Here is a 19,448-nt window from a genome sequence, read left to right as displayed (position 1 = left end):
GGACAGGCACATAGAGAGGGGCCCATCCAGCCCGTAAAGCTCTTAGCTCTTTAGGATCGCAGTGTGAGTGAGGACACAGAGGCTTTTAGATCTGGCCAGCAGGCCAGAGGTTGGCAGATGTCGTCTCTGTAATAGTCACCTTTGTGTCTATAAATAACCGGATTCTAACACTAATTCCTCCCAGCCAGTTCCTGTCCATCCTTGGTTCACCCTGTCCCTCCCTGGTTCACCCTGTCCCTCCCTGGTTCCCCCTGTCCCTCCCTGGTTCCCTCTGTCCCTCCCTGGTTCCCTTTGTCCCTCCCTGGTTCCCTCTGTCCCTCCCTGGTTCCCTCTGTCCCTCCCTGGTTCCCTCTGTCCCTCCCTGGTTCACCCTGTCCCTCCCTGGTTCACTCTGTCCCTCCCTGGTTCACCCTGTCTCTCCCTAGTTCACCCTGTCCCTCCCTGGTTCACCCTGTCCCTCTCTGGTTCACCCTGTCCCCCCCTGGTTCACTCTGTCCCTCTCTGGTTCACCCTGTCCCTCCCTGGTTCACTCTGTCCCTCCCTGGTTCACCCTGTCCCTCCCTAGTTCACCCTGTCCCTCCCTGGTTCACTCTGTCCCTCCCTGGTTCACCCTGTCCCTCCCTAGTTCACTCTGTCCCTCCCTGGTTCACCCTGTCCCTCTCTGGTTCACCCTGTCCCTCCCTGGTTCACCCTGTCCCTCTCTGGTTCACTCTGTCCCTCCCTGGTTCCCTCTGTCCCTCCCTGGTTCCCTCTGTCCCTCCCTGGTTCACCCTGTCCCTCCCTGGTTCACCCTGTCCCTCCCTGGTTCACCCTGTCCCTCTCTGGTTCACTCTGTCCCTCCCTTGTTCACTCTGTCCCTCCCTGGTTCCCTCTGTCCCTCCCTGGTTCACCCTGTCCCTCCCTGGTTCACCCTGTCCCTCCCTGGTTCCATCTGTCCCTCCCTGGTTCCCTCTGTCCCTCCCTGGTTCACTCTGTCCCTCCCTGGTTCACCCTGTCCCTCCCTGGTTCCCTCTGTCCCTCCCTGGTTCACTCTGACCCTCCCTGGTTCATCCTGTCCCTCCCTGGTTCCCTCTGTCCCTTCCTGGTTCACCCTGTCTCCCCTGGTTCACCCTGCTCCTCCCTGGTTCCCCCTGCTCCTCCCTGGTTCAACTTTCCCATCCCTGGCTCACCCTGTCCCACCCTGGTTCACCTTTCCTATCCATGGCTCACCCTGCCCCTTCCTGGTTCTACCTGTCCCTCCATGGCTCACCCTGCCCCTTCCTGGTTCAACCTGTCCCTCCATGGCTCACCCTGCCCCTCCCTGGTTCACCCTGCCCTTCCCTGGTTCACCCTGCCCTTCCCTGGTTCACTCTGCCCCTCGTTTGTTCACTCTTCCCCTCACTGGTTCTGCCCTGGTAGATGTTAGTTAGTTAGTGGTGTGACTGTCCTGGTAGATGTTAGTTAGTGGTGTGTCTGTCCTGGTAGATGTTAGGTAGTGGTGTGTCTGCCCTGGTAGATGTTAGTTAGTGGTGTTTCTGTCCTGGTAGATGTTAGTTAGTGGTGTGTCTGCCCTGGTAGATGTTAGTTAGTGGTGGTTCTGCCCTGGTAGATGTTAGTTAGTTAGTGGTGTGACTGTCCTGGTAGATGTTAGTTAGTGGTGGTTCTGCCCTGGTAGATGTTAGTTAGTTAGTGGTGTGACTGTCCTGGTAGATGTTAGTTAGTGGTGTGTCTGTCCTGGTAGATGTTAGTTAGTGTTGTGTCTGTCCTGGTAGATGTTAGTTAGTGGTGTGTCTGTCCTGGTAGATGTTAGTTAGTGGTGTTTCTGTCCTGGTAGATGTTAGTTAGTGGTGTGTCTGCCCTGGTAGATGTTAGTTAGTTGTGTTTCTGTCCTGGTAGATGTTAGTTGGTGGTGTGTCTGCCCTGGTAGATGTTACAGTGCAACGTACTACTGGTCACCTCTATAGATGTTGCAGTGATAGTGTGTTCTGCCCCGTGCTACTGGTCACCTCCATAGATGTTGCAGTGATAGTGTGGTCTGCCCCGTACTACTGGTCACCTCCATAGATGTTGCAGTGATAGTGTGTTCTGCCCCGTGCTACTGGTCACCTCCATAGATGTTGCAGTGATAGTGTGGTCTGCCCCGTACTACTGGTCACCTCCATAGATGTTGCAGTGATAGTGTGGTCTGCTCCATGCTACTGGTACCATCCATAGATGCTGCAGTGATAGTGTGGTCTGCCTCGTGCTACTGGTCACCTCCATAGATGCTGCAGTGATAGTGTGGTCTGCCCCGTACTACTGGTCACCTCCATAGATGTTGCAGTGATAGTGTGGTCTGCTCCATGCTACTGGTACCATCCATAGATGCTGCAGTGATAGTGTGTTCTGCTCCATGCTACTGGTACCATCCATAGATGTTGCAGTGATAGTGTGGTCTGCCCCGTACTACTGGTAACCTCCATAGATGTTGCAGTGATAGTGTGTTCTGCCCCGTACTACTGGTAAACTCCATAGATGTTGCAGTGATAGTGTGGTCTGCCTCGTGCTACTGGTACCATCCATAGATGTTGCAGTGATAGTGTGGTCTGCCCCGTGCTACTGGTAACCTCCATAGATGTTGCAGTGATAGTGTGTTCTGCCCCGTACTACTGGTCACCTCCATAGATGTTGCAGTGATAGTGTGGTCTGCCTCGTGCTACTGGTAACCTCCATAGATGTTGCAGTGATAGTGTGTTCTGCCCCGTGCTACTGGTAAACTCCATAGATGTTGCAGTGATAGTGTGTTCTGCCCCGTGCTACTGGTCACCTCCATAGATGTTGCAGTGATAGTGTGGTCTGCCTCGTGCTACTGGTAACCTCCATAGATGTTGCAGTGATAGTGTGGTCTGCCTCGTGCTACTGGTAACCTCCATAGATGTTGCAGTGATAGTGTGTTCTGCCCCGTGCTACTGGTAAACTCCATAGATGTTGCAGTGATAGTGTGGTCTGCCCCGTGCTACTGGTAAACTCCATAGATGTTGCAGTGATAGTGTGGTCTGCCCCGTGCTACTGGTACCATCCATAGATGTTGCAGTGATAGTGTGGTCTGCTCCATGCTACTGGTAACCTCCATAGATGTTGCAGTGATAGTGTGTTCTGCCCCGTACTACTGGTAAACTCCATAGATGTTGCAGTGATAGTGTGGTCTGCTCCATGCTACTGGTACCATCCATAGATGTTGCAGTGATAGTGTGTTCTGCCCCGTACTACTGGTAACCTCCATAGATGTTGCAGTGATAGTGTGGTCTGCTCCATGCTACTGGTACCATCCATAGATGTTGCAGTGATAGTGTGTTCTGCCCCGTGCTACTGGTAACCTCCATAGATGTTGCAGTGATAGTGTGGTCTGCCTCGTGCTACTGGTAACCTCCATAGATGTTGCAGTGATAGTGTGGTCTGCCCCGTACTACTGGTCACCTCCATAGATGTTGCAGTGATAGTGTGTTCTGCCTCGTGCTACTGGTAACCTCCATAGATGTTGCAGTGATAGTGTGGTCTGCCTCGTGCTACTGGTCACCTCCATAGATGTTGCAGTGATAGTGTGGTCTGCCCCGTACTACTGGTCACCTCCATAGATGTTGCAGTGATAGTGTGGTCTGCCTCGTGCTACTGGTAACCTCCATAGATGTTGCAGTGATAGTGTGGTCTGCCTCGTGCTACTGGTAACCTCCATAGATATTGCAGTGATAGTGTGGTCTGCTCCATGCTACTGGTACCATCCATAGATGTTGCAGTGATAGTGTGGTCTGCCTCGTGCTACTGGTAACCTCCATAGATGTTGCAGTGATAGTGTGGTCTGCCTCGTGCTACTGGTAACCTCCATAGATGTTGCAGTGATAGTGTGGTCTGCCTCGTGCTACTGGTAACCTCCATAGATATTGCAGTGATAGTGTGGTCTGCCTCGTGCTACTGGTAACCTCCATAGATGTTGCAGTGATAGTGTGGTCTGCCTCGTGCTACTGGTAACCTCCATAGATGTTGCAGTGATAGTGTGGTCTGCCTCGTGCTACTGGTAACCTCCATAGATATTGCAGTGATAGTGTGGTCTGCTCCATGCTACTGGTAACCTCCATAGATGTTGCAGTGATAGTGTGTTCTGCCCCGTGCTACTGGTCACCTCCATAGATGTTGCAGTGATAGTGTGGTCTGCCCTGTACTACTGGTCACCTCCATAGATGTTGCAGTGCTAGTGTGGTCTGCTCCATGCTACTGGTAACCTCCAAATGTAGCGTAAAATTGGGTATTCTAAGCTTAATCTTAGTTTATTATGTCATGAGTTGAACATGTCATGAAAGATTATTCCTGAGGACGAGAGTGTGAGTCAGTGTCTTGGCAAACACCACACCACTTAGCCTGCTCAACACCACACCACTCAGCCTGCTCAACACCACACCACTCAGCCTGCTCAACACCACACCACTCAGCCTGCTCAACACCACACCACTCAGCCTGCTCAACACCACACCACTCAGCCTGCTCAACACCACACCACTCAGCCTGCTCAACACCACACCACTCAGCCTGCTCAACACCACACCACTCAGCCTGCTCAACACCACACCACTCAGACTGCTCAACACCACACCACTCAGACTGCTCAACACCACACCACTCAGCCTGCTCAACACCACACCACTCATTCTGCTCAACACCACACCACTCAGACTGCTCAACACCACACCACTCAGCCTGCTCAACACCACACCACTCAGACTGCTCAACACCACACCACTCAGACTGCTCAACACCACACCACTCAGACTGCTCAACACCACACCACTCAGACTGCTCTGGCAGTCCTCCCTGTGATTTTATTTGTTATTTTTATGTGATTTAACTAGGCAAAACAGTTAAGAAGAAATTATTATTTACAATGACGGCCTGCCCCAGCCAAACCCTAACCCGGACGATGCTGGGCCAATTGTGTGCCGCCCTATGGGACTCCCAATCACGGCCGGTTGTGATACAGCCTGGAATCAAACCAGGGTCTGTAGTGACGCCTCCAGCCCTGAGATGCAGTGCCTTAGACCGCCGTGCCACTCGGGAGCCCCAATGATGAGATATGCTTTGCAGCCGCCAGAGTTTCCGGTCCGAGAAGCCGTCTGTCTCAGCTGCAGCCGCATCGTCGTCGGTAAAGAGGAGCGTTCAGATACCTCTGTTCCCTCTAGCTGCCTGACAAAGCTCCCTTAGAAGCTAGACTTTAGCTCAGCAGGCTAACATGTCTGTTGCTGAAATAACAATCTCTGAACATTGCAGGAGCAAATAGGGAATAGAATAGCATCATGCCTGCTTGTATGGCCGACTGGGTTTGAATCCATGCCTCCTGGGTGCTACACGTCTGTGTTAGCCCTCTGAGCTAAAGCCTCGCCATCACAGAAACATTGTGAGAATCATGCCTCCTTCTAATGGTCTTTTGTAGTGTCTGCTAGTCTGATCTTGTGAAATGGTAGAAATGTTGTTGGGTGACAGAAAGTTAAAGGGATACTTTGGGATTTTGGCAATGAGGCCCTTTATCTACTTCCCCAGAGTGAGATGATTAATTGTTTATGTCTGTTTCCAGCATGAAGGAAGTTAAAGAGGTAGATTTGCACACCAAGGCTAACTAAAGTTAGCACTATGACTGGAAGTCCATGGGTATCTGTTAGCATGCTGTTGCAATGTATTAAAATGCCTTGACAGAACTGTAGACTGTAGACAATTGCAGTGAATTGATGATTCTGCACTTCACGGTTGTGAGACTATGGGGATTAATTATAGCATTGCCCTCTTGTGGTCCGAGGATGAACAGATCTCCTGAAGTGAATGACTCATGCATCCAGATTGAAAAACTCTTCAGAGTGAATATTTCCTACACTACTGAGCTAAGTTCAGCCAAACCAAGCAGTAACTAACTGCCCACCGTAGTTGCTGGACCTGTGCTGAAAAGGACAACCTGAAACGAAAACATCGGACCCAGTTTCGATCAGGTTCAGATCCATAGAATTGAATAGGAAAACATTTACATTTACATTTACATTTCAGCCACATTTACATTTAACAGCCATATTTACATTTCAGACACATTTACATTTAACAGCCATATTTACGTTTCAGCATCACTTAAATTTAACAGCCATATTTACGTTTCAGCATCACTTAAATTTAACAGCCATATTTACATTTCAGCCACATTTACATTTAACAGCCATATTTACGTTTCAGCATCACTTAAATTTAACAGCCATATTTACATTTCAGCCACATTTACATTTAACAGCCATATTTACGTTTCAGCATCACTTAAATTTAACAGCCATATTTACATTTCAGCAACATTTACATTTAACAGCCATATTTACATTTCAGACGCATTTACATTTCAGCCACATTTACATTTCAGCTACATTCACACTTCAGTCATTTAGCAGACGCTCTTATGCAGAGCGACTTACAGTAAGTTCATTCATCTTAAGATGGTGAGACAACCTCCTATCACAGTAATAATAAGGACAACCTCTCCTCAATAAAGCAGCTATCAGCAGAATCGGTGCTGGTGAGAAGAGACAGTGTGAGTGTCAGTACCAAGAAAGACAAGGGTGTTAGTTGTTTCAATTGTTTTGGTTCAGACATTGATCTCTGTGTTTGATCTCTGTTCAGATGGTGGTTCAGGTCGTGCTGTATAATCCACTGTAGAATAGTGTTGTAGGCTCTGACTTCCTGTGACGCATCAAAGGAAGCATTCCTCTGGGTGGATGTAGTGAATATGGGTCCTGGGCAACAGAGATGTGTCTGTCTGTGTGTGTGTGTGTGTTTGCACAGACCTCACCATGGTTTTCATCCCTGGCTGCTGCAGGCTGCAGGCAGCACGTCATCTCCTCTCTGTTTTTCATTTCTGCATGGCCGGCACTGAGGGTAGTGGAGATTTTATCCAGCCTGAGATGGAGGGCCTATGTATGAGACCACTGTTAAAGAACGGTGACTTCAGCAGAGTAGTAACAGGGAATATGATGGTACTGCACTTCCTTATCACTGTTGCCAGCCACGGGCCGCTAGGGCACTGGTAACACCTAGAGTGCTTCCAAAATGTCATCTAATTTCCTATATAGTGGACCACAGGGCTCTGACAGGCCTAAAGTAGTGCATTAATAAGGGAATAGGGTTCCATTTGGGAAGCACACTAGTCTTCTCTTTCTCAATACTGAGGGTGGAGGAACCTGGATGAGCTCCTATCACATGGTAGGATTGTGTGTGTGTGTGTATGTGTGTGTGTGTGTGTGTGTGTGTGTGTGTGTGTGTGTGTGTGTGTGTGTGTGTGTGTGTGTGTGTGTCCACATCATGGCTCTGTGTAACCAGCACTCAAACATTGTTTAGGTGAGTTCAACTCTGGGGGAAGTAGTTTTAGCTTATTTTTGTTAACAGAGATAAAGGTCTTCAAAATAACAAAATGTTTTGTATTCTTTGTTTACATAATATGTACATGAGGTCAGGTTTTATTCCGTTTGGCACAGTCACTGATGCCAGGAGACGGTGAGGGCAACTTGAGTGTTTCGTGTGAGGATACATGACTCTTGTCCATGGTTTGTTTGTTTGTGTTTATAAAATATTATGTTTTTCTTTCCGTTCTAGGTACTACATGAAAGAGTCCAGAGGGAGCAGACGGTGGTTGATATTCTTGGAGGGCGGCTGGTACTGCTTCAACAAAGAGAACTGTGACAGCCGATACGACACCATGAGGAGACTGATGAGCTCGTCCAAGTGGCCTCAAACCAAAACAGGTCAGAATCTCTGCCTACATTACCCGCCTGTGTCTGTCTGGCTGTTACCGTTCACCAACCCCCCACCACTACTACTCTAAGGCACAAATTAAGCCTTGTCCTGAACTGTCCTGAACTGAACTTTATGTTATTACGTATTGTTAATGTCGTCTATGTTATTACGTATCGTTAATGTTATCTTTATGTTATTACGTATCGTTAATGTTATCTTTATGTTATTACGTATCGTTAATGTCGTCTTTATGTTATTACGTATCGTTAATGTCATGTTTATGTTATTACGTATCGTTAATGTCGTCTTTATGTTATTACGTATCGTTAATGTCATGTTTATGTTATTACGTATCGTTAATGTCATGTTTATGTTATTACGTATCGTTAATGTCGTCTTTATGTTATTACGTATCGTTAATGTCGTCTTTGTGTTATTACGTATCGTTAATGTCATGTTTATGTTATTACGTATCGTTAATGTCATGTTTATGTTATTACGTATCGTTAATGTCGTCTTTATGTTATTACGTATCGTTAATGTCGTCTTTGTGTTATTACGTATCGTTAATGTCATGTTTATGTTATTACGTATCGTTAATGTCGTCTTTATGTTATTACGTATCGTTAATGTCATCTTTATGTTATTACGTATCGTTAATGTCGTCTTTATGTTATTACGTATCGTTAATGTCGTCTTTGTGTTATTACGTATCGTTAATGTCATCTTTATGTTATTACGTATCGTTAATGTCGTCTTTGTGTTATTACGTATCGTTAATGTCGTCTTTATGTTATTACGTATCGTTAATGTCGTCTTTATGTTATTACGTATCGTTAATGTCGTCTTTATGTTATTACGTATCGTTAATGTCGTCTTTATGTTATTGCGTATCGTTAATGTCGTCTTTATGTTATTGCGTATCGTTAATGTCGTATTTATGTTATTGCGTATCGTTAATGTCGTCTTTGTGTTATTACGTATCGTTAATGTCGTATTTATGTTATTACGTATCGTTAATGTCGTCTTTATGTTATTACGTATCGTTAATGTCGTCTTTATGTTATTGCGTATCGTTAATGTCGTCTTTATGTTATTGCGTATCGTTAATGTCGTATTTATGTTATTGCGTATCGTTAATGTCGTCTTTATGTTATTACGTATCGTTAATGTCGTCTTTATGTTATTACGTATCGTTAATGTCATCTTTGTGTTATTACGTATCGTTAATGTCGTCTTTATGTTATTACGATTTAATCAGTCCTCAACTGTTGGCTCAGTCATTTGGCAGGGCGGCAGGGTAGCCTAGTGGTTAGAGCGTTGGACTAGTAACCGAAAGGTTGCAAGATTGAATCCCCGAGCTGACAAGGTAAAAATCTGCCATTCTGTCCCTGAACAAGATAGTTAACCTACTGTTTCTAGGCCGTTGTTGAAAATAACAATTTGTTCTTAACTGATATGTCAGTGGAGTTAAGTTAGCTTTATAAACATTTCAGTCAGTGGAGTTAAGTTAGCTGTGAGTTAGCCTGCCATGGTGCAGGTTATTTCTGAAGGATTGGGTGCCATAAAAATGTACCTGGCTAAAAGGTGAGCCACATTTGTACGACCAGTTAAACCAAGTTTAACTCAGAGTTGACCAAAGGTACCTTCTCTAACTCCTCAAACTTGCTTCGTAGTATACCCATCTGGACTAAGAGGCATTATCTATAGAGATTCTCCTTTGAAAATGATTTTTAGTCTGTTACAGAAAATATCAGACACTTATCTAAAGCAACCTACTGTATGGTAAGTGCACACACTCTTTTGTTGCTAGGGCCATGCTCCGACCAACTGAGCCCCACCACATGTTATAGACCGAAAATGGCTATGGGCTGTAGTGCTGTCTGTTCTGGCTCTGCACCCACACAATGAACAACGTACAGACCAGGGCCGTAACCACACAATGAACAACGTACAGACCAGGGCCGTAACCACACAATGAACAACGTACAGACCAGGGCCGTAACCACACAATGAACAACGTACAGACCAGGGCCGTAACCACACAATGAACAACGTACAGACCAGGGCCGTAACCACACAATGAACAACGTACAGACCAGGGCCGTAACCACACAATGAACAACGTACAGACCAGGGCCGTAACCACACAATGAACAACGTACAGACCAGGGCCGTAACCACACAATGAACAACGTACAGACCAGGGCCGTAACCACACAATGAACAACGTACAGACCAGGGCCGTAACCACACAATGAACAACGTACAGACCAGGGCCGTAACCACACAATGAACAACGTACAGACCAGGGCCGTAACCACACAATGAACAACGTACAGACCAGGGCCGTAACCACACAATGAACAACGTACAGACCAGGGCCGTAACCACACAATGAACAACGTACAGACCAGGGCCGTAACCACACAATGAACAACGTACAGACCAGGGCCGTAACCACACAATGAACAACGTACAGACCAGGGCCGTAACCACACAATGAACAACGTACAGACCAGGGCCTTATCCACACAATGAACAACGTACAGACCAGGGCCTTATCCACACGATGAACAAACGGACAAACTGTTGGATGTCAGTTATAAAATTCACAGGAATATATTTATCTGTGGTAATAACCAGTGTTATTGAGACAGACATCTATATAGTAATGACCAGTGTTATTCAGGCAGGCATCTATGGTAGTAATGACCAGTGTTATTGAGGCAGTCATCTATGTAGTAATGACCAGTGTTATTGAGACAGTCCTCTATGGTAGTAATGACCAGTGTTATTGAGACAGTCCTCTATGTAGTAATGACCAGTGTTATTGAGACAGACATCTATGTAGTAATGACCAGTGTTATTGAGACAGTCCTCTATGTAGTAATGACCAGTGTTGTTGAGACAGACATCTATGTAGTAATGACCAGTGTTATTGAGACAGTCCTCTATGTAGTAATGACCAGTGTTGTTGAGACAGACATCTATGGTAGTAATGACCAGTGTTATTGAGACAGACATCTATGTAGTAATGACCAGTGTTATTGAGACAGTCATCTATGGTAGTAATGACCAGTGTTGTTGAGACAGACATCTATGGTAGTAATGACCAGTGTTATTGAGACAGTCCTCTATGTAGTAATGACCAGTGTTATTGAGACAGTCCTCTATGTAGTAATAACCAGTGTTATTGAGACAGACATCTATGTAGTAATGATCAGTGTTATTGAGACAGACATCTATGGTAGTAATAACCAGTGTTATTGAGACTGTCATCTATGTAGTAATGATCAGTGTTATTGAGACAGTCATCTATATAGTATTGACCAGTGTTATTGAGACAGTCATCTATATAGTAATGACCAGTGTTATTGAGACAGTCCTCTATATTGTAATGACCAGTGTTATTGAGACAGTCATCTATGTAGTAATGACCAGTGTTATTGAGACAGACATCTATGTAGTAATGACCAGTGTTATTGAGACAGACATCTATGTAGTAATGACCAGTGTTATTGAGACAGACATCTATGTAGTAATGACCAGTGTTATTGAGACAGTCATCTATGTAGTAATGACCAGTGTTATTGAGACAGTCCTCTATGTAGTAATGACCAGTGTTATTGAGACAGTCCTCTATGTAGTAATGACCAGTGTTATTGAGACAGACATCTATGTAGTAATGACCAGTGTTATTGAGACCGTCATCTATGTTGTAATGACCAGTGTTATTGAGACAGTCCTCTATGTAGTAATGACCAGTGTTATTGAGACAGACATCTATGTAGTAATGACCAGTGTTATTGAGACAGTCATCTATGTAGTAATGATCAGTGTTATTGAGACAGTCCTCTATGTTGTAATGACCAGTGTTATTGAGACAGTCATCTATGTAGTAATGACCAGTGTTATTGAGACAGTCCTCTATATTGTAATGACCAGTGTTATTGAGACAGTCCTCTATGTAGTAATGACCAGTGTTATTGAGACAGACATCTATGGTAGTAATGATCAGTGTTATTGAGACGGTCCTCTATGGTAGTAATGACCAGTGTTATTGAGACAGTCCTCTATGGTAGTAATGACCAGTGTTATTGAGACAGACATCTATGTAGTAATGACCAGTGTTATTGAGACAGACATCTATGTAGTAATGACCAGTGTTATTGAGACAGTCATCTCTGTTGTAATGACCAGTGTTATTGAGACAGTCCTCTATGGTAGTAATGACCAGTGTTATTGAGACAGACATCTATGTAGTAATGACCAGTGTTATTGAGACAGTCATCTATGTAGTAATGATCAGTGTTATTGAGACAGTCCTCTATGTTGTAATGACCAGTGTTATTGAGACAGTCATCTATGTAGTAATGACCAGTGTTATTGAGACAGTCCTCTATATTGTAATGACCAGTGTTATTGAGACAGTCCTCTATGTAGTAATGACCAGTGTTATTGAGACAGACATCTATGGTAGTAATGATCAGTGTTATTGAGACGGTCCTCTATGGTAGTAATGACCAGTGTTACTGAGTCAGTCATCTCTGTTGTAATGACCAGTGTTATTGAGGCAGTCATCTATGTTGTAATGACCAGTGTTATTGAGTCAGTCATCTATGTAGTAATGACCAGTGTTATTGAGACAGTCCTCTATATTGTAATGACCAGTGTTATTGAGACAGTCCTCTATGTAGTAACGACCAGTGTTATTGAGTCAGTCATCTATGTAGTAATGACCAGTGTTATTGAGGCAGTCCTCTATGTGGTAATAACCAGTGTTACTGAGTCAGTCATCTCTGTTGTAATGACCAGTGTTATTGAGGCAGTCATCTATGTAGTATTGACCAGTGTTATTGAGACAGTCATCTATGTAGTAATGATCAGTGTTATTGAGACAGTCATCTATGTAGTAATGACCAGTGTTATTGAGACAGTCATCTATGTAGTAATGACCAGTGTTATTGAGGCAGACATCTATGTAGTAATGATCAGTGTTTTTGAGACGGTCTGCCTGATACAGTGAGAGGGGAAGTGCCTCTCTCTCTCAATGTGCTGTCAGGACCATCATTCATGCAGTGATTATGAGGAAGATGGTGATGTTTCTGATGGTTAATGTAATCTGTTCTCTATTGCCGTGTCGTTCCTCTCTGTAGGCACAGGGATCCTGTCTCCACTCCCAGAGGAAAACCCTCACTGGTGGAATGCCAACATGGTGTAAGTTCCAGGATTTGGTGTGTCTGTGTCCAGTTGATCTTTATAAAGGTGTAAGAAGACCTGACACTGATGTTGTGTTTCCTCTCCAGGTTCATCCCCTACTGCTCTAGTGATGTGTGGAGTGGTGCCTCAGCCAAGACGGACCACAGTAAGACATCACTATTGGCCATACTAATGTGTGTTTGCATTTTCTAATGGAGGTCAATCAACCAAACACCCAATCAATAAATCAACCAATCAGCCAATACATCAATCAAACAATCAACCAACAAATCAATCAACCAAAGCAACCAATAAAACAAGCAACCGATCAGCCAACCAACCAAGAAATGAATAAATCATTCAATCAATCAATTAACTTAAAACATATTTTCCTAGAGGGAAATTGGTTATTTCATTGAGTCATCCATGATAGACATATGACAGGTAGGTATGTTGTGTGCATTGTGTTGGTCACTCTGCACTCAATGTATTGTGTTGGTGACTGACTGTCTGTCTGCGTGCCGTCTGTGTGCAGGTGGCTACGCCTTCATGGGGTCTCTGATCATTCAGGAGGTGGTGAAGGATCTGCTGAACAAGGGGCTTGACAACGCCAAGGTTCTACTACTGGCTGGCAGCAGGTGGGTGGGGCCACATGTTGGTGTGGGTGTGTCTGTGTGTTAACGTAATGTAAATATGTTTAATGAACTGGAACTATGTGTCACTAGAGATTAGAGTAAGTGAGTGTGTCTGTTTGTACCTGTGTGTGTTTGTATCAATTCCTGTGTGTGTGTGTGTGTCTGTGTGTCCATGCCTGTGTGTGTGTGTATCTATGCCTGTGTGGGTGTGTGTATCCATGCCTGTGTGTGTGTTATCTGTGTGTCTCTTCTCTACCCCACAGTGCGGGGGGGACGGGGGTCCTGCTGAACGTGGACCCTGTAGCTGAGCTGCTGGAGGGGCTGGGGCACCCTGGGATCCAGGTGAGAGGTCTGGCTGACTCGGGCTGGTTCCTGGACAACAAGCAGTACCGATCTACTGACTGTCACGACACCATCAGCTGTGCCCCCACGGAGGCCATCAAGAGAGGCATCAAGTAAGAGAGCACTCCACCACTATAGCTGCAGTCTCTGGGACCATATTCACAATCTCAAATCTCAGATTAGGGGTGCTGATATATGATCAGTTTTCCGACTTTTAGATCATATTCAATAAGATCATATGGATAGGGAGGACTGATCCTAGATCAGCTATTCTGAACTGCTTTCTGAGTGGTTAGGACCAGAGTGTTTCTCATGGCCCAGTGGCCTGACCAGGATAAGCTATAGGCCCTAGTTCTACTGTACTGTGTCGCTTCATTGTTAAATGGATTGAACATATTGAACCCCCTCGCCTAAGGCTGCATTTACAGACAGCTCAATAATTGGTAAAAGATCTGATCTGATTGGGATGTTTGTGTAAACACAGCCTTAGAGATCTGATCTGATTGGGATGCTTGTGTAAACGCAGCCTTAGAGATCTGATTGGGATGCTTGTGTAAACGCAGCCTTAGAGATCTGATCTGATCAGGATGTTTGTGTAAACACAGCCTTAGAGATCTGATCTGATTGGGATGCTTGTGTAAACGCAGCCTTAGAGATCTGATCTGATTGGGATGCTTGTGTAAACACAGCCTTAGAGATCTGATCTGATCGGGCTTCTTGTGTAGAAGCAGGCTTAGTAGCCTATTCTTCAGGTCCTATATGAACTGACACTGTACGATGTTGACCTCTGACCTCTTCTCCCCAGGTACTGGGGCAGCGTTGTGCCAGAGAGGTGTAGACAGGTTCACCTGGGGGAGGAGTGGAACTGTTTCTTTGGCTACAGAGTGTTCCCCTCCATAAAGAGTGAGTGCTAGCAAAGGTTAATGAATTCATTTGTGAATTTGCACAGATATCTGTGTATATCTCTGTGTGTCAGTGTGTTCATTATGGACAGCCTGTGCATGCATTTGTGTGTGTGTTCACTTGTGCATACATTACAACCTCCCTCCACACAGGCCCAGTGTTTGTGGTCCAGTGGTTGTTCGACGAGGCCCAGCTGACCGTGGACAACATCCATCTGACCGGTCAGCCCGTCCAGGAGGGGCAGTGGCGGTACATCCAGAACCTAGGCATCGAGCTGAGGAACACGCTCAAAGATGTCCCGTAAGCACCTGCAAACTTACAGTAACTCTTACAGCAAACTTACAGTTACTCGCAAACTTACAGTAACTCTTACAGCAAACTTACTGTAACTCTTACAGCAAACTTACAGTAACTCATACAGCAAACTTACAGTAACTCTTACAACAAACCTACAGTAACTCATACAGCAAACTTACAGTAACTCATACAGCAAACTTACAGTAACTCATACAGCAAACTTACAGTAACTCTTACAACAAACTTACAGTAACTCATACAGCAAACTTACAGTAACTCATACAGCAAACTTACAGCAACTCTTACAACAAACTTACAGTTACTCTTACAACAAACGTACAGTAACTCTTACAGCAAAAGATTGACAGACAGACAGTGTGTCAAGGTTATGCTGCCAACTGTGTTCAACAAGTCTCATGTATTTGCATACATTTTCAGGGCCATGTTTGCTCCAGCTTGCCTCTCACATGAAGTCATCACAAGGAAGTAAGTATCAATCTCTCTGTCTTTCATCTTCCACCTGGGTCATGTTCAGTTGGGCACATCGTATATAAAGGTTTTACAACAGAAAACTGAAAATTGTTATTGGACACATTCATCACTTGGTTTTTAAACTTTCTTCAAACCTGGGTTGCGTTCAGTAGGGCACACCATATACAAAAAACATTTTGGAACAAAAAATGGAAATCTGTGTTGTTATTGGACAAATCTAAATAGTACCTCCACCTTTCACTGCTTTTTCCCTACTGAACACCATTCTAACTGGAGAGAGATAATTCTGTGTCAGCTAGCTGTTTATTGTGACTCGCCGTGATCTAACAGTGCCCTCTTGTGGCTGGTCTGTTACAGTTACTGGATCGACGTTCAGGTCAAAGGCACCTCCCTTCCCCGAGCCCTGCACTGCTGGGACCGCAGTCTCCAAGACAACAGCCGGAACAACAAGGCCCCGCCCAAGGGCTGCCCCGTCCATTTGATTGACAGCTGCCCCTGGCCACACTGCAACCCCACCTGCCCCACCATCCGGGACCAGTTCACGGGCCAGGAGATGAACGTGATCCAGTTCCTCATGCACATGGGCTTTGACGTGCAGAAGATGGCCCAGCAGCAGGGCATGGACCCCAGCAAGCTACTGGGGATGCTGAGCAGTGGGAGCTAAAGAGACAGGAGTAAAGTCTTAGTACAGTAGACTAAACCAGGGGGCTATGGGGCCAAATCCTAACTTCGAGATCCCAGATTTTTTTACATTTTTTTTAAATACTTGTTTTAATCTCCCGTTGACATCAATGTTTGATTTAAAGGGATAGTTCACTTTTTTTTTTGGGGGGGGGGGGGGGTTTAGCTTATTTTTAACTTGAAGTATCCTTTTAAGCAAAATACTTGAGTTTTGTGTGGATCTCAAGGTAGGATTCGACACCAAGTCTGGTCCCCACATCTGATACCTCCAGCTCTGCTCCTCATGTTCCCTGTCCCCATCCCATTCACCTCAGCCCTAACCTCAGTCACACCTAAGGGCTACAGTCTGACCCCAACCCACCCGACAGAGCCTCTCACAACCCAGTACTGTTAGGAGTACTTGGGCAAACACTCCACATAGACAAGGCACACCTCTCTGCTACTCTCCTTAAATGATCTTTTGGTTGGAAAAGAAAAAGAATAATCACGAATGTAATCCAGTTTTAAGGATGCTCATTGTTTAGTTGCTATTTGCTCTGGTTTTTTTTGTTTTATTTTACCTTAACTTTTATCCTGTGTCGGTTGTTTTTAATTGTGTCATTGTTAAAAAAAGGCAGCAATGACTTAAGGAAGTTTTTTTAAAGGAGTCTATGTAAAGTATATGAAGTAAACACAATGTTTAAGTCTGTCTAACTGTGGGTCTCTTCTAGCATAGTATTTTCTCCTCAAGTCAAGAACAGGCGCATACACACATTAAAGGTGTGGAAAGCACTGGACAAGTAGTCCTTCTCTAAGGAGGCAGTGACTGCTTCCCAAATGCCACCCTATTCCCTATATAGTGCACTACTTTTAACCAGGCACTAGGGTGCCACCAGGCACTAGGGTGCCATTTGGGATGCAACAATAACATGGAAACAACTGTGGATTATTCAGTGAGGTGAAACGTTCAGAATGTTACAGATAGAAATGGAACGAATAGATCAGACACGATTCCCAATAGGAACTTGCCAGATATCACATCTACACAACACATATCTATCTGAACGTTCTGTAACCCTTGCACCCTCCTGAACAGGGTCAGTATTTACCCCCGTCTCATCTCCAAAGCAGTGGAGGGATGGGAAAAGAGTGGAAAGAGAGAGGGAGGATAAGAAAGGAAGAATGCAGCAACCCAGCTCTCACCCCTGATCATCACCACAGCACACTGTAACAACAACAGCATCAGACTGTTCTTAATGTGATGCTAGGCAACACATTAAACAAATCACCAGCTGGCTGACAGTTTGTTACTCTATGGCTTGATGCGGTATCATAAAGGCATAACAGTACGGCTGCAACCCGGAATTGACCAGTCAGATTGCGAGACCGGAATGAACCTTTATATAATGAGCAATACACGTTCAGGTTCATTTAAAAACCGCAGGAATTGTATGAGGACCACTGAGAACTTTGACACAACCACCAAAGGTAATCACCTATTGGCAATTGTAGGAACATCATGAAAGTTCAAACAAAGGTTTCTCATGGGGCTTCCAACTAAAGAAATGATGATTCAGATGGTTGTGGTAGAGAAGAGTCCATTATACCGGTAACTACAGTCCTTACCTTGACACAGGTAGATATGGTTCAGATCCTAAAGCTATTGAACACAGAAACAGAATTCTAGAGGAATTCTAGAGGAATTCTGATTCTATGATTGACCATAAAGTAGGATCTCATTTCCACAGCGTGCCAGTCTAGAGTTCTACGGTGCTCTCCCTGATTTGTGGTGCTCAGATGGGTCTCAGTGCTGGTGGGCCTTGATTTAGCATGTCTGGCACAATGGAAACAATAGAATAGTCCCAAAAGTGCAAGCCACTCACCCTCCCCAGCTAGCACTCCTCCACGCAGGCTCAATCAAACACTCAAAGTATCTGAAAATGAAACAAAAACTGCATGAATCCAGGTTCTGTAGGTCACTCACACAGGCCCACTAATAGTTCATCTATACCACAGTGCCAATTTATGTAGTCCTCTTTACATCTCAACAGAATCATCAGCTATACTCCTTTTTAGTCAGCCATGACGGTTTCCATGCATACAGTATATCATCGCATCAGAAGGTGAAATACACATTAGATGGGCTTTGTTGAACAACAAACTGTAGAATCAATGCAATTTCCATTCAAATGGAGAAGAACATCACATACTGGATTCTTTTTGTCTGAGTGTATAGGTTTATTTTTAAGTGTTCACTATTGTAACTCCTTTTCTTTATATTTTGTAATAGAAAATCACTTTTTAATATAATGATAATGTTGTATGTACTGTAATGCTCAATGTTAAGTCGTATAAACTATGTTTTAAAAGACCTCTTTCAGCAGACACCAGAGAAGGAAAGGTATTACTCATTGTCATTTTGTTCTGTAACATATTTTTTAACAGAGAAAACTCAAGCTACATTGGTCATTTACATATTTATTTTGTTATGTAAATCATATTTATAAGTGCTATATTCACAGAGAAGTGATTCTTTGTAAATTGTAAATATATTGCTGTTTTTTCTTTCTCTTTGTGTTGATTGCAAGTCTTTGTATCAGACTTTAAAGAAAGGACACATTACAATTATTTCAAAAGAAACGTTTTCTTGTTGTCTCTTTGATGTCTTCACCATTCTGCCTCAATCGACAGTACCAATAGTGGACTCCTTGACTCACACAGTACACGCACATATTACACGCACGTATTAGGTTAGAAACTGATAGTGTAGATGGCGTCTATTTTGAAGGTTTTACCTTCCCTACCTACCTTATTTTAAATGCACTTTACATAGCTCTGGCTAAGTGTCTGCTAAATGGTTCAAATGTAGAAACTCATCTTATCAGGCTTTTATTTGATTTACAAATGAATTTCAATGAGTTACTATACCTTGACTGTCACATGAAACTCAATCTCAAAACTCAGCTCAAAGCTGGTAGCTACTAGTATCTCATGTATAATCATCCCTAGGACCTGTATATAACTGCTGGCCCAAATGGCCGTCTTGGGCTCTTTCCCCTGTCATTACGTTGGGGATAAATGCCAGGCAGTCTCCCAGTGAGAGACTGAGCATGATAGAGAGAGACAGAAAAAGAGAGAGAGAGAGAGAGAGAG

The 19,448-nt window shown here is 44.4% G+C and overlaps 1 protein-coding gene across 2 annotated transcripts in view; it reads left to right on the top strand.

The window, feature by feature from the left end:
• Positions 1 to 18,935, top strand: part of notum1a (notum, palmitoleoyl-protein carboxylesterase a) — a 30,947-nt gene extending 12,012 nt beyond the window's left edge. For both annotated transcript variants that reach the window (XM_090197369.1, XM_036939166.2), the window contains 9 exons: positions 7,624 to 7,772; positions 12,924 to 12,984; positions 13,074 to 13,132; positions 13,502 to 13,604; positions 13,865 to 14,056; positions 14,749 to 14,846; positions 14,999 to 15,146; positions 15,582 to 15,629; positions 15,993 to 18,935. In XM_090197369.1, coding sequence (XP_090053495.1) covers positions 7,624 to 7,772; positions 12,924 to 12,984; positions 13,074 to 13,132; positions 13,502 to 13,604; positions 13,865 to 14,056; positions 14,749 to 14,846; positions 14,999 to 15,146; positions 15,582 to 15,629; positions 15,993 to 16,299 — 1,165 coding nt within the window. In that variant the 3' untranslated portion in view covers positions 16,300 to 18,935. The remainder of the gene's footprint in view (positions 1 to 7,623; positions 7,773 to 12,923; positions 12,985 to 13,073; positions 13,133 to 13,501; positions 13,605 to 13,864; positions 14,057 to 14,748; positions 14,847 to 14,998; positions 15,147 to 15,581; positions 15,630 to 15,992) is intronic.
• The last annotated feature ends 513 nt before the right edge of the window (positions 18,936 to 19,448 follow it).

Source organism: Oncorhynchus mykiss, chromosome 13, assembly GCF_057628025.1.
Source record: "Oncorhynchus mykiss isolate SJ-2025 chromosome 13, ASM5762802v1, whole genome shotgun sequence".
Lineage (NCBI taxonomy): Eukaryota > Metazoa > Chordata > Actinopteri > Salmoniformes > Salmonidae > Oncorhynchus > Oncorhynchus mykiss.
The sequence above is the reverse complement of the archived record's forward strand: the minus strand, read 5'-3'. Positions and strand labels throughout refer to the sequence as shown.